This window comes from Rhea pennata, chromosome 13 (assembly GCF_028389875.1).
Source record: "Rhea pennata isolate bPtePen1 chromosome 13, bPtePen1.pri, whole genome shotgun sequence".
Lineage (NCBI taxonomy): Eukaryota > Metazoa > Chordata > Aves > Rheiformes > Rheidae > Rhea > Rhea pennata.
In genome coordinates this window covers 19,006,010-19,019,543 of record NC_084675.1, presented here as the reverse complement: position 1 = coordinate 19,019,543, position 13,534 = coordinate 19,006,010, and the positions used below count along the sequence as shown (strand labels likewise).

The window sequence follows — 13,534 nt, the reverse complement described above, 5'->3', positions numbered from 1 at the left end:
TTACTAATTCTATGTATTTCAGTAACTGTTAACAAAAGATAATCTCCAAAAGAGAATCCATTCCAATTCTATTTTCCAGGAAATCTTAGTAGCTTCAACAGCACTGAGTAGCATAAAAAGCAATTACTTCTTCCCAGATACACAAACCAGATTAAAAAGCCACGTCATCCCTTTTCCTTTTCACTCTGCACTGCTAGTAGTGAGCCCCCTCACCTCTTTCCTACCCTCCTCCCTACCTTCCACTCAGCAAAACCTTCAAAATAGACAGTCATTTACCCACCTGTTTCACTTTCTCCTCTTTGGCAAATGTATTATTTTGCTGAGTTTCTTGCACTTCAGCACCATAAATGGCTTTGAAATTGTCTTCTCGCTCATGTGCACCTGCATCATCAATGTCGTCAGCAAGAGAGATGTGCACAGCTCGAGGAACATGTTTGTGTCAGAAAGCTGCTGCAGAGCCTTAGGGAGAGCACAGATGCAGGCTTGCAAGCTTCTTAAAAGGGACTTCAGAAAAGCAAGGTATTTCTGTCTCCGAATCACTGGAATCTGGAGCTCAGAATTTCCCATTCTCTCACTGGGAGACATCAGATTTCACAGCAGCATTTGCATCTGAAACAGTCCCATCACTTCATTCCATGTTTTTACATCCCATCTTACCACATCAAATCAGCAAAAATCCAAACCTATTGCAACTCTTTAGCCTACTAAAATGTCAACAAATCTCTGCAATTTGCTTGTTTTCTTTCTCTTTTGTATAAATGCTGCTTGGTGTGCAAGACTGAACCAAGACCTCCCATGTTCAGGCTTCTGATCTCAAGGTTAACGTCTCTGTTGAGCATCTGAAAATTTTGGGGTGCTATCAAAATTCCCTTTCAGAGACAAATGCAGATAATTGCATGTAACAACTGTGTTGTCCTTGATTCATCTGATCTGGTCACACAGTTTAATCTAGTATTCTCATTTTAAATATGATAGTAAAAAGCACCAGCGAACAGGCTGTGGCAAATAATTGTGATGCAATGGCATCTGAATGAAGACAGTGGAATGAAAGGCATAAATGACTTTTACTAGCATTTTCTGCTACTTCTTTTCTAACTCTGAAAGAAATATTATTCTGGGAGAAAAAAAAGAAGGAAGTGCAACAGACAAGCTGAATGTGATTTATTGCAAGAGCTAGGACAGATGACAAAAGCTTTGACATTTAGAACATTCTGTTTCAGAGTTTTTTTTGTGGATATTACCAGCAATTTTATAATCCTATAATATGTTAAGTATACTAGGCACTAGACAAACAGTAATTTTATTGGAAGAATTAAATGCACACTCTGCAGGCAAAAATGTGCAAGGTAGGAAAGGGAAGTCTAGAACAGCACCTAGATCCTCTTTGCTACTTCAGGCTCATTTAGGTCTTCTGCCACCAATGAAGTAATTTGCAAGTGTCCTTCTAACGTCAGTAATGCCGAATTGGTCCCGGATGCACTGGCTTAACAAGGCACTTAGCATCCACCAACTCCCAGAGTTAGACATTCACACGCAATGCATTATGTGAGAAGGATAATTATACCCCTGGCGAAGACTACCAAGGCAGGTCCTGTAAGAAGGCTCCTAAAAAAACCCAGATTTTCACCTTTCTTCTACAGATAGGCACCTGAACGAGAGAGTAGTTTTGGTGTAGTTCTACATTATAATATTTATAGAGGAGAAGTTGTAATTTGGTGAAACTCGTGGTCACTACGACCTCAAAGTCTTGAATTGTTAAGAGTTAGTCATCAGGTCGGCCTTGGAATAATGCCTAAGAGCAATTCACCAGCACAAAAAATGAGGATCCCTCTTGGCCTGTAGTTCAGCATTCCTGAGAAGCAACATACTCTAGCAATCGTATTTACTCCTCTTCAGAGCAGAGACCTAAGTACACAATAAGCTAAACTGGCCTGTTTATTCAGCTGTTTTTGACACCCCTCTATCTTCAGGCCTAATATTAAGTTTAAATATGATAGTATCCAAGTCTAGAGGGGAAATCTAGAGCCGGTTCTGACTTAGCTAAAGCACGATAGAAAATAACTGTCCAGTTTCTACTCCGATTTCACCACTAGGCCATTAACTGGCTTGAGCTCTGTCTCTATAAAAAAGCTTGTTTTGGCAATGCAGGAGGCAGCTAAGGGTACACAAACCACGTGTGTATATGGCTGCAAGAGGACGGAGCAGCACAGAGCAGCAGCTCTGCTTCAGGCTGGCATCTCAGTATGTTGCCGAGAGCCTCTTTCGGTTGGACAAAGTGCTGTGCTGACACAGCTACGCAGCTCCCAGATCTCCACTGATTCACACCGAGCCAGTGCAGAGCGCAGTCTGAGCTCAGCCTCCACCTGGTCTAACGTAACCCACAAAGAGTGAAGTATTTTCCTAATGCAAAGGCAGCTGAAGTGATTTTTTTTTAAAAAAAATTATCTGTTCTACCTGTTCCACTTCTTAAAACATCACCAATGATTCATAAAAAATAAGAGAAGAAACTTTCTGTCTAGAGCCAATCCTGTCAACATCTTATCTGTTTTTCATCTATTCACTTCACCTCCCAAATTGAGATTAATGTCTTTCTGCAGCTGACAGCACAGTTACTTCAAAAAACTAAGATCTCAGAAACAGAAGCCAGGGCCAAAGTTCTAAAAGTGGCTTCTGATAATAGTTGGCCTAAAACTGATCAGACTTGGGTGGGAAAAGGAAAAAAACTACCCCTGTGCTCATGAAACTGTCCTAAGCAAAAGAACTACAAAGAAACCAAACATTACATAAGTAGAAGGCTCTGCAAGTAGGACAAGATTTCCAATGAGGTAGCTCCTGAATTTGCAACGGGATTGCTTAGACTTATAGACTGGGCAGTATTACCAATCACTGCAGAAGAGTGAGGGAAGGCACACAGTAAGGCAGGCGCACACAGCTGCAACACATATTACCTTCCAAATATAAAAGGACAACAAATGTTAAATCCTGACAGTAAGTGTTGCCTAACCATAAACTGAAACCACGAATTGAAAAATGCTGAGATTTACTTTTAGCTCCACTACATTCACTAAAAAGCCCTAACACGTACAAGTTTAGATCCATGAACAGCTATTTACTCTCTCTCCCTACTGTAGGGAGTATCTGCTCCCTACAAAATATAAAGTCCAGTCTTAAACTCTTCCCTGCAGGCTTTGAACATCCTGACAGAGACTTCAGCTACCTTAAAAATCTGCTTATGGTCTCCCAGAACCATATGGTGATATCCATGCATTCTGCTGGAAGAATAAGACCACCAGCCAAAACCTCACTTCTTCCATTTATTCTGTCAAAGGAAGAAACTTGCTCCTTCAAAGTACCTTGTGAGTACCCAAAGCCCACAACGCTTTCAAAGCCCTGAGGCTTTGAAAGGCAAAACTTAATTCTACAATTTAGCTTCTCATCAATGTATTATTGACTCATATACAGACAAAAAAGGGAGGGGGAACCAGTCATTGGCTTAATTATATGAAAATTATTTACTGCTTCTTATAATAGGAGAAAAAACACACAGAAAATGTGAAGTTTTCTGTGTTCCACAAATATACTTCAGGTTTCAGCTAAAGAAAGCAAAGAAATGGCCGGACAATGGCAGTTGCGCATGTGCTGTGTAACCACCAAAGAAGGGCTGAAGTCCAGGAACTACCATTCCAAAGAACTGTTGAGCTCTTTAAATAGTATTTTCACCGTAAAGTACAGCACAGGACTTTTCTTCATTGAATTGTCACCGAGTATCAAAGCTTTCCTCTCTCAGATCATAAATCAGGTGATTAAATACAAATGACAGACATGGACCTTTTTAACCATAACTGATGTGATTTTTTCCTGCTCTCATGGTTTTAAGACATGAGTTACTGAGATTTAGGGCTATAAATTTCTTTAATGTCATCATTTAAGTTCTATATAAACCTCACTCCTGTATCAGCACTATTTTTAATCATTACCATGGTGACAAAACCGTAAAGGTGCTTTACACAAGGAAGGCTTTACCACAGTTTCAAAAACACTTTCTTTCAACTTAATATTTTGCAGTTTTAAAACACAGAAATATAAACCCCTCCAGATGTTCACTGTTAGATGTGGATACTGATACTCACAGAGCTCAGCAACTCACCTATTGTATAAAAAGCATTCTATATCTACAGGCAGTGAATTCATAAACTGGACACAGCAAAGACTAGATAGAGCTATCATTATTCAGGTCAAGTATGACTTTACACAACAAGAAATCCCTTTGCAATTAATAAGGTTTCTTGGGCATTAAAGTATTTCCTGAAGACAGAGATACAACAATCCCTCAGGGAACCACAGAAATATTAATCCAAAATTAAAGTTTTTGAATAAAGGCCAACATTTCTTGTTTTGGAATTCATTGCAAATGACTTGCAAATCCCAAATGACAACATTGTTCTAGTTTCCAATTCATGGGAATCAAAACATGGAATCTGTTTGGAAAATGAATTTTTAAAATAAAGGCAATTTAATTGCTGACCGCAAGTCAGCAGTGCATGTTCAGTACTGGGCTGTATGAGCAAGACTGCAGCCAGAAGCTTGAGGGAAGTGACTACTCCCTCTGTTCGGCACTTGCGAGACCGTACGTGAACGCTGTGTGCAGCTCGGCTTCCCGGCACAACGGTAAGTTGCAAAGAGACCACAGGAGGGGCACTGAGATAATATCAGGTATGACAGAGGCTGAAGAATAAAAGGCTAAGGGGTGATCTAAGAGCTGCATTCAACTATCCGTTTGATGGTTACAGAGGAAAGAGAACTAGACCCTTTTCAGGCGCACAGTGAACAAATAAGGGCCAACAGACCCAAGCTGCAGCAGGGTCATTCTGGTTAGAGTTAAGGAAAACCTTTCTGCAGCGCAGGTGATTAAGCACTGAAGCAGGAGCCCAGAGAAGCCGTGGAATCTCCATCCTTGGGGATAGTCAAAACTTGGCTGTACAAGGCTCTGAGCAACCTCACATAACATCAAAAAAGACCCTACATGGAGGAAGGTGGGGGGAGGACCTGATGATGTTCAAAGGTCCCTTCCAACATAAACTATTCTACAACTGATGAATTCTCATTATCCATGCTAGCAGAGAGGTTAAAACCCAAACCAAACAGCACTGCTCCTGAGAGGACAGTATAAGACTGGTTGATAGCATCAGCAGGAAAGATAAGAGACAGGCAAACATTTCTAGAAGACAGAGGTCAGAGGCAGGCGCACAAAGCTCAGCTGCAGTCATGCTTCACACTTTACTGCACAAGATCTAGGTCTATTATTTCTGAATGGTGCCAACTCAGGACATTTCCCCCAGAGCCTTCAGCTGACATCTTTCACTGCTGCATCACTCAGCTAACTAAGCAACTCAAGTGGCCAACATCCCATAATGAGGGGGATGCTCAGAATTTACTACCAGGCATATTAAAAAATGCAGCATGCCCTGTGTAAGCTTTAGATGTCTTCTCCCCCTCCATGTGAATCTGTATCTGCACTGCATATCCCCAGAGAACACCTGCAGACCCCCTGAGAAGACCTCCCTGATGTCTTTTTGAATTCAGTGCAACATGGAAAAAAAAGAAAGAAAGAAAGAAAAAAAAAGCAGGTCTTTTCATTAACAAAAAATCATTACATTGCAGGGGGGCTCAATGCTTTCTAAGAGGATGGGTAAGGCATCCTCTTAAGTGGCGCTGGGCTTTAGATAAATACATAGACACAGGGCTTTGGTCCAAAGGCAGTAAGATATAAACAAACAGCATATTAGACAGACACTGTCTGGAAAAATGCCTGGGGTACCTATCTTGTTATTGGTGTGCATCCCAAAGAAGTCACAAGTACCCCTCAAGTTTAGGTATATTCCCCCCACAGTATGGGTTGGTTACCACCATATCTAGTCTAAATCCAGAACCAGTCATAAACTGCATGTGTTACTCGCTTTTGTATATTTATGAAAGGTGTTGTTATCTCTATTGATACACTGTTATGACTTACTAGCTTCCAAATAGAAAAGATTACATATCATGGTTTCAATCCAACCTCCCTGGTTGAAAGGAATGTTTCCTACATCACAGATTAATAATTTGTTTATTTTTAAGTATCTCTACAGTTGTTAATATGTTCTGTTTGTTCTCTGCACAAAGACAGTTTGGCTTAGCTGTAACCCAAAGGAAATCAGGATTTCTAAAAACAGGCTGAGGCGGCCAATAATCCTTTAGGAATTGCACACTGATATACACTGATATTCAGATTCATTGAGGAATTATGAGTAACCCTTAGCAGGAGTGTATGAATCTAACAGAGCACCCAAAGAGAAATGAGTACATAAGGAACAGTCTGCCCCTACCACCTCCAGACCCCCTTCAATGAGCACAGTATCGAAGCTTCCCCAAATACTTAACAATACCACTATTCCCTAGACCTAGCCCTTATCCACAGAGAGCTCAGACAATGTGCAGGCCAACGTTCAAGGCTTGAAACATAGGAAAAGGAAGGGGAAACAGCCAGAAAGACGTTGACAGAAGATTAACCTGCTCCCACAGTTGTAATTTAAGTATTCCTGTTTAAGATCAAGAGGCTATGGCTGAGGCCAATCCCCACTGCTGGGAACTCTCTGGGTCTCGATTTGCCATCTGTAAAAGGGGGTCCTTCAGTCTGGTTTATGCAGTTTGTGGGCAGTGCAGGGGAAGTGAAGTCCTCCTGCTGTATCTCTATGCAGCACCTCATACAGTGAGGCTCTGAGGTCAGCTGGCTGCTGTAGATACTTCCACCACACAAATACAAGCCATAGGAAGCTCATCTCTGTCGGGTATCTGTTCTACCCTGATTAACCGCTTTGGCTATCTGCACCATTTTTCATCTGTGCTCTACATCCTTGCAGAAATGTTCTGACCTATATTATTTATGAGACCACTGGACAAATATATCATTCATCAGCACAACCACCCAATTATAATACAGCTGCAGAGATCTCTCTGTCAGCTGGTGCTTGGTGTAAAAGATCCATTCCAGAAGAACAGACTTGACACTTTTTGTGGGTTCCCTCACTACCTGCTCATCATACAGATCTCAGTGTAAGATGCACATTGGCACCTGGCTCTCAAAAGCTGTGAGTTATAGTGCTAGTAAAGTGATAAACTTCACTAGGGTTACCCCACATAAACATTTTCCTCCATTCTCTTTCTAGATACACTGATTTTCTTGCCACTGTTAGTTCTGTTGTGATTTCATTTAAACCTGAAAAGTATTCTTTAAGGTAAAGAACAGAAAGCTACATGGTGTTCTTTTTCTGAACTACTAGGCAATAAAAAGCATCAAAATTGTCTCTATATTAGCAAAGAGACACTTGTTAGTGCAAAATACCTGGGCAATGACAAACTTTTCTATTGCTGTTATGGGAAAAGGTTGTTTGCTATTCTTGGTAGAAGGAAGGTCTTTCAAATCAAGATAATGTTTCACTTTTGTTTTTCAAAAAGTGAACTTAAGGGGGGGAAGGAGGAAAGCAAAGAAGCAAAAATAAATTGTACTTTGCAACAAGTTAAATTACTCAGAGTTTCCCAAAATGAGAGGCTTAGTCAGAAGAACTGGAAAGTTTAAGAAATGCTCCTTTAAAAACAACTCCCACAAGTTCCCTCCTCATGACTGAAAGACATATGAGCGAGTCAGGTCATTTTGCCTAAGCTTTTTCTTCATAATTTAATTGGGGGGAGAGGAAGTGGGCATATTCAGGTTGTATTTTTACACTCTTATCTTTTTTCAGAGCTGCTCCTCTGCCCTAATTTTCCCCTCACTGCTGGAGGAAGTGGGTACATGCCAACAGCACATCAGTACTTTAGGCATCTTGGTTGGGGGCTAGGCAGAAAAAGAAATTCTAACCATTCTTTGTCCACGCTTTCCCTGAGCAGCCTTGCTTGCCGAAGCAGGAGGGAAAATCAAGAGCCGCGTGTAGAGACCGTCTTTGCATGCTTTAAGCTTCAATGCCTCTCTGTTATCCTTGGGACTTGCAAAGGAAGCAAGACAAGAACAAGGAAGCAAGGAGCAAGGAAGAACACAAGCACTGTGTTAATGACACGGTCAAGAGGCCAGGTAAAGTGCCACACCACAGTCCAGCCTTCTGCTATTGCTGCCACTGTCCCATGGTCATTTAGACAAGTAGGATAATGGACTGGAAAATATGCCAGCAGTCTGGAAAAAAGAGGTTTTAACACTTGGCTCTTACTGATAAGAACCTGGATCCATTCAGAACACAGCTCTGCCAAAAGCTGATGTCTATACAAAGTACACAAATATTGTACTTTTGCCACATAAATATTTTGCAATAGCAGTACTATCCAAAACACCTACACTAAAACCAGTTTGGTGGGAGAGACTTCCTTATATTTTCACATGCGGTTGTTGTCAGCAGGCCGAAATCTTGATAAGCTACACAGCCAACCTGGCTGACTTCTCCGAAACACTTCCAAAGAAAAGTCCTCAGCTGGAAAGTTACTGTTTTTGCTTCCTACTACAAGACAGAGAATACAACCATATTCACCATCTGGCCAAAACTTATTTCCAGCTTCATCTCGGATCCATACAAATTTCATACAAAGGTTAATAGCTACATTTTTTTTGTGAGGAATGTTCTGCTTCCGAAACACAACATTGTCACTGTGAGCCACTTCCCCTACTCAGAGCAATCAATCCACTGTTCCCACTGAAAATGAGAAACGGCTTGAGATTTCTGAAATGGAAACTACCTTTAAATCCAAATCATTACAAAGAATAAAAACAGACTGATGCATAAGACAGCGATGTTACTTATAAAGCAACTTTAAAGGACACCTTTTCTCCCTAGTTTCTCAAAAAAAAAAAAAAAAAAAAAGGTAACCTAAGAGCTCAGAACATATTATTAGGCTGCAGTTGTTCTCTAAAGCATTACAGTTCACAAGTACAAAAACAAAAGCATTCAATCTCTATACTGCTTAATACTAAATTTAGTTGCTAGCTACTCTTTGAAGCCAACCATGTGTTGATAATACTAGGCTATGTAACAAGCAAATTTGTCCACTTAATTCAATTCATGAACAAGTTGAAATTGCATAAGTATTTCAATTCAGCATTTCTAGATGAAAAAGACTTCCTCCGTTCAGGTTCTTACAAAGTAGTAATGGTGAATGTTAAAGTATTCTTAGGACAATACAAGGAAAACAGTAAAGTGGAGAACTTACCTTCCACTGCAAAGAATGGAACCACTGATCCCTCAGGTAACTGTTTGCAGCCTGCAATAAAAAAAAGTTACAAATAGAATCATTAGTTTCTATCAGTGTTTCAGATCAGTGAGCCAAAACCAAGCAAATCACCCATGTGTTCTTTAAAACCAGTAATGCACTCATTGTATTCTCCTGACCTTGGCTAACTTCAACCCCAGCCTCATCAGAGGGAGGGAAGCTCTTTGCTCAAAACTACAATTTTACATTATAACAAATTAATTTTCTCAGAAAGCAGTGACGCAAAGACCTTGCTGCACATGTAAAACAGTGAACCAAAACTGTCCAAAACATAAATCTCCCCTAGAGTAGTATCAATCTAAGACTGTGAAAAATCCTCATTGATTTCAGTCAGGTTTTGTTCAGATCTTTAACATCTGCAGGACATTTGCCTTCTCCATTAATCACTACAAGCAGAGTAAGAAGACACCTTGACATTTTGCAGGCAGGTTGCGTATTTTCCATGCACTAGTTTCCCTTCTTGTGCTATTCCTCAGCTGGCCACGAAGCAATTCAAATAGCATCTTAGCTCTTTTAGCAATATTAAAATAGAGCGAAAAGCTTAACGCACAGACGTGCACATACATGCAGAGACCATCTGCAGGAACTGCACAAATGTTGCAATAATCATTCCCAGTGATCACCATTTTTTGTCTGTATTAAGCCCAGCTGCCAGAAATTCTCAGCGTGAAGCAAGGTTCATAGCCAATGAAGGAATAGTTCAAGACTCTCAAAGGTCAAAAAGCTCAGTATCAAAAAATATAAAAGCATCTACAGTGACGTAAATATGCATGCCTTGACAAGGTGACATAAGTTTGAAATATTTGAGTGGGTAGACATGCCCTTTGGCTTTTCCAACTCTATCTCATTTAGTCTCGGCCAGCAGGCAATTTTTACTTACAATTCAAAATGTTTTATGTGACCAGTGAAAATTATAGGACAGCCCTTGCACTTATGTTCAAACAAATGGTTAGGTTCTTCACCAGAGAAAAATATAGATTTCTTGCAAACTGAAGCATCCTTCAACAATTTTTTTCTCTCCAACACATTTAGATATGTATGCAAAATCTACACTGCAGAATGAATTTTATTTCCTGCAAAAATCACTGATAATGGCAAGAATATTAGAAGTAAAAATGCTGTGTGGTTACTAGAATTCTGTTTAATCTCCAGGTTAGATACTGATTTTACAATGACATGAATTTGGACTAATTTCTGTAAATTAAATGGAGTAATTCTCTCTCTCTCTCTCTCTCTCTCTCAATCTCTGCATACATACATTTTACATACATATATGTATATAAAATACTTATACCTCTATACTTTTTATACCTCTATATAAAATACTTACACAGTATATAAATATACTATCTATAAATACTTACATATTATAAAATATGTAAATATATATTATATGATTATAATATGAAATCTACATGTGCAATATGTTATATAAATTATACATAGAGGAACCAATTGCTCATCCAGTAGATCTCCAGGCAAGAAAACCACATAAATCCATTGAGAATAGTCTTGACTGACCACAGAGTTTATCAAAAACAGACTTTTCATTTCATGAAGAATGCTGACATATCAGAATATGAATTGACAGAAATGAAAATAAATATAATAAATCTAAATTACTATATTTAATAATTTATATTTATTGAATTAGTAAAAACATTATAAAGGTGTAAATTTTTTTTGCCTGCAATAAAAAATTATAAACTTCAGGATACTTCAGTTTGTCACTATTTAAACATTTTCTGTCTACTATTTACATAGTATTTTATGTATGCATATCATAATATGATAAAAAAAATCTTTTTTCTATAAATGTTCTACAACTGAATTTCAATTCAATATGGTTTTATACTATATTTGTATATAACAAATATAATAATTAGCCACAATAAAGCCTGAATAACATTTTTGACACTGTTAAAAGGCATGAAGTAAATATGTTTAGATAGTTCTTGTCTTTCTCCAGACAACATATTAAAAAGAAAAAAAAATCGAACACATTTTCCCGTGAAAGAATCAATTTTAAATCAAATTGTACTTTTGAACAGAAAACCATTTCACAGAAGAGAAAAGAATACTGGCATCGGTTTTTGGACAAACGGCCCTGTGGAACCGAAAGCTCAAGGTGACACCAGCTGAAGTTTCACATCGTGTTGTAATGGAGTCAGCACTTGCAAGACAGAAACATCAGTCTACAGGAAGACCAAGACGCAGTTCATGTCTGAAAACCTACCCAGCTGCGCATCTCCAGAAGAGATGCGACCTGAAGACATCAGGAGAGGAGGAGGGCTCTGCTGGCTAAAGAGCAGCAACAGAAGTGCCCAGTGCTCAAGTGTCGCTATGTCACGTGAAATGATCATAGGCTCCTGTAAAACTCTCAAAAAACCTGCTAAAATTGCAACAATTGGTATTTATACTGCTCTTTTTATCAGGAATTCCAAATCCATTAACAACTTTGTTGGAAGAAACTGTTCATTTTTTAAAATCTCAGTAACCAAAGTGAGGCCAGGAACTCCCAAGCTGTAACTCTGAGCCACATGCTCCTTCCAGTAGAACAACATATGTTCCCTTAGGAAGCCAGAAATACTCCGTTCTGGAATCCTTTACCTTTCTGGCCCTGATGAGGCTAAGGACTGTTTTTGTCCAATGTTTCTTGGACTCCAACTCTTACTTGAAACTCAGTATTCTAGCAAAAGAACAGCTGCCTATTCTCATCCTTAGATGGTGGTTTTCCTGATTCTCAGTGTTTGCATGTCACACTGATAAGACTTCTTCATTTTGAAAAATCGTATTGAAGGTCTTCAAAGAGCAAGTAAAACTGTGGCAGTTTTTCAAGGACTGCGTACATATATTATGCAATGGCAGGAGTAACACTGCACACTATACATCCACTATTTCCTTAAAAAACAATTAAATACTGATTAAGTATACAACAGCTATGCTAATTTATTAACTAAGATCCCTAAGACAGTTGTTTTTAAACTGATAAAATGCAAAATATTGTATATTCTAGCTAACACCAGGGAGATGAAGTACTTCTCTCAAACAGGCAAATACCAACCTGACTTACATCCCTGGTCTAACCATGGCATGACTTAAACCAAAGGCCAGCCCAGTCTAAAGTGAGAGCAAACACTGAAGCACTAAATAGAAATTGCTGAGAACTGTTAACTATTGTCCTACTTTGAGGCAGTCAGTAATTACAGACTGCAAGACCACAATAAATACCCAGAAAATACTGCATGTAGGCAGATTTTTTGACCGACTTTGCTCCTAGATCCTATGTTGGAGAAGAATTAGGAACTTCCATGTAAGTGGATTAGAGAAATAATTGATAAGGACAACAGCATCAGGCTGTGGTAGAGATGTGAGTGGAGAGCAAATACTGGAGGAGAAAACTAAGAATGACATAAATGGTGAAAACAAAAGCAGCAGAGAAAAGAATTATGGAACTTGAATACAGTGGCATATAAATACCATCTAAAACATAAAACTAATAGAGTGACCAGGCTTCAATTGTGGGACCAAGCAATGTCTACATGTAGCATGGCCTATTGCAAAGAAGGAAGAGAGGTCAAAAACACCTGCATCTGGATCCGGAGTCTGAACCACTCTAAAACTAGAAACTGTCAGAGCTTTCACTCAAGAACACTCCCAAGAAAGAAGAATACAAAGATGACAACAGTTTCAAACGAACACAGAGGAGAAAACTAACCTTTAGGGAATGCTAGCAGTCCCACTAGTGATCAGGAATCAATGGTAAAAGGAACTTAGAAAGTCAACGGTCATTTCAGCAGTACTCTTCATACAGTGTTAAATGCGGTTTGGCCAAACCCATCAAGCCTGACCACCGCTATCTCCAAGTGGCTGCCTGACGCGGGCTTTCCCCTTTCACCAGGCAGCGCAAGCTAATCCTTCCAGTGCACCCTTCCGCCTGCCTAATTCTAGCAAGTTGCAAAACCGCAGCTGCGAGCAGGAAACGTTGGATCCTTTGCAGAGGGGAACCGCCACCTCACTCTTGCACAATATCTCATCTTCCCCCCTCCTCCTTTCCAAGCTCACACTGAGAAAGGGACTAACTGGGGTATTTCTTGCCTACCAAAAGAACTGGGATTTTCACAGCGTGCTGGATGACAGAAGTGCCCGTTCAGACTGTTGTCCAGCTGACTGTCACCTCTGCACACACGGACTTACACGTACATAAAATTTCTGAAGTCTAAAGCAAAGAGTATCAAAGTGTAAA

General features: G+C 39.5%; 1 protein-coding gene across 2 annotated transcripts in view; it reads right to left on the bottom strand.

Moving 5' to 3' along the window:
* Positions 1-13,534, bottom strand: part of CMIP (c-Maf inducing protein) — a 139,400-nt gene that overhangs the window by 45,713 nt on the left and 80,153 nt on the right. For both annotated transcript variants that reach the window (XM_062586544.1, XM_062586545.1), the window contains exon 3: positions 9,229-9,279. In XM_062586544.1, the coding sequence (XP_062442528.1) occupies positions 9,229-9,279 (51 nt within the window). The remainder of the gene's footprint in view (positions 1-9,228; positions 9,280-13,534) is intronic.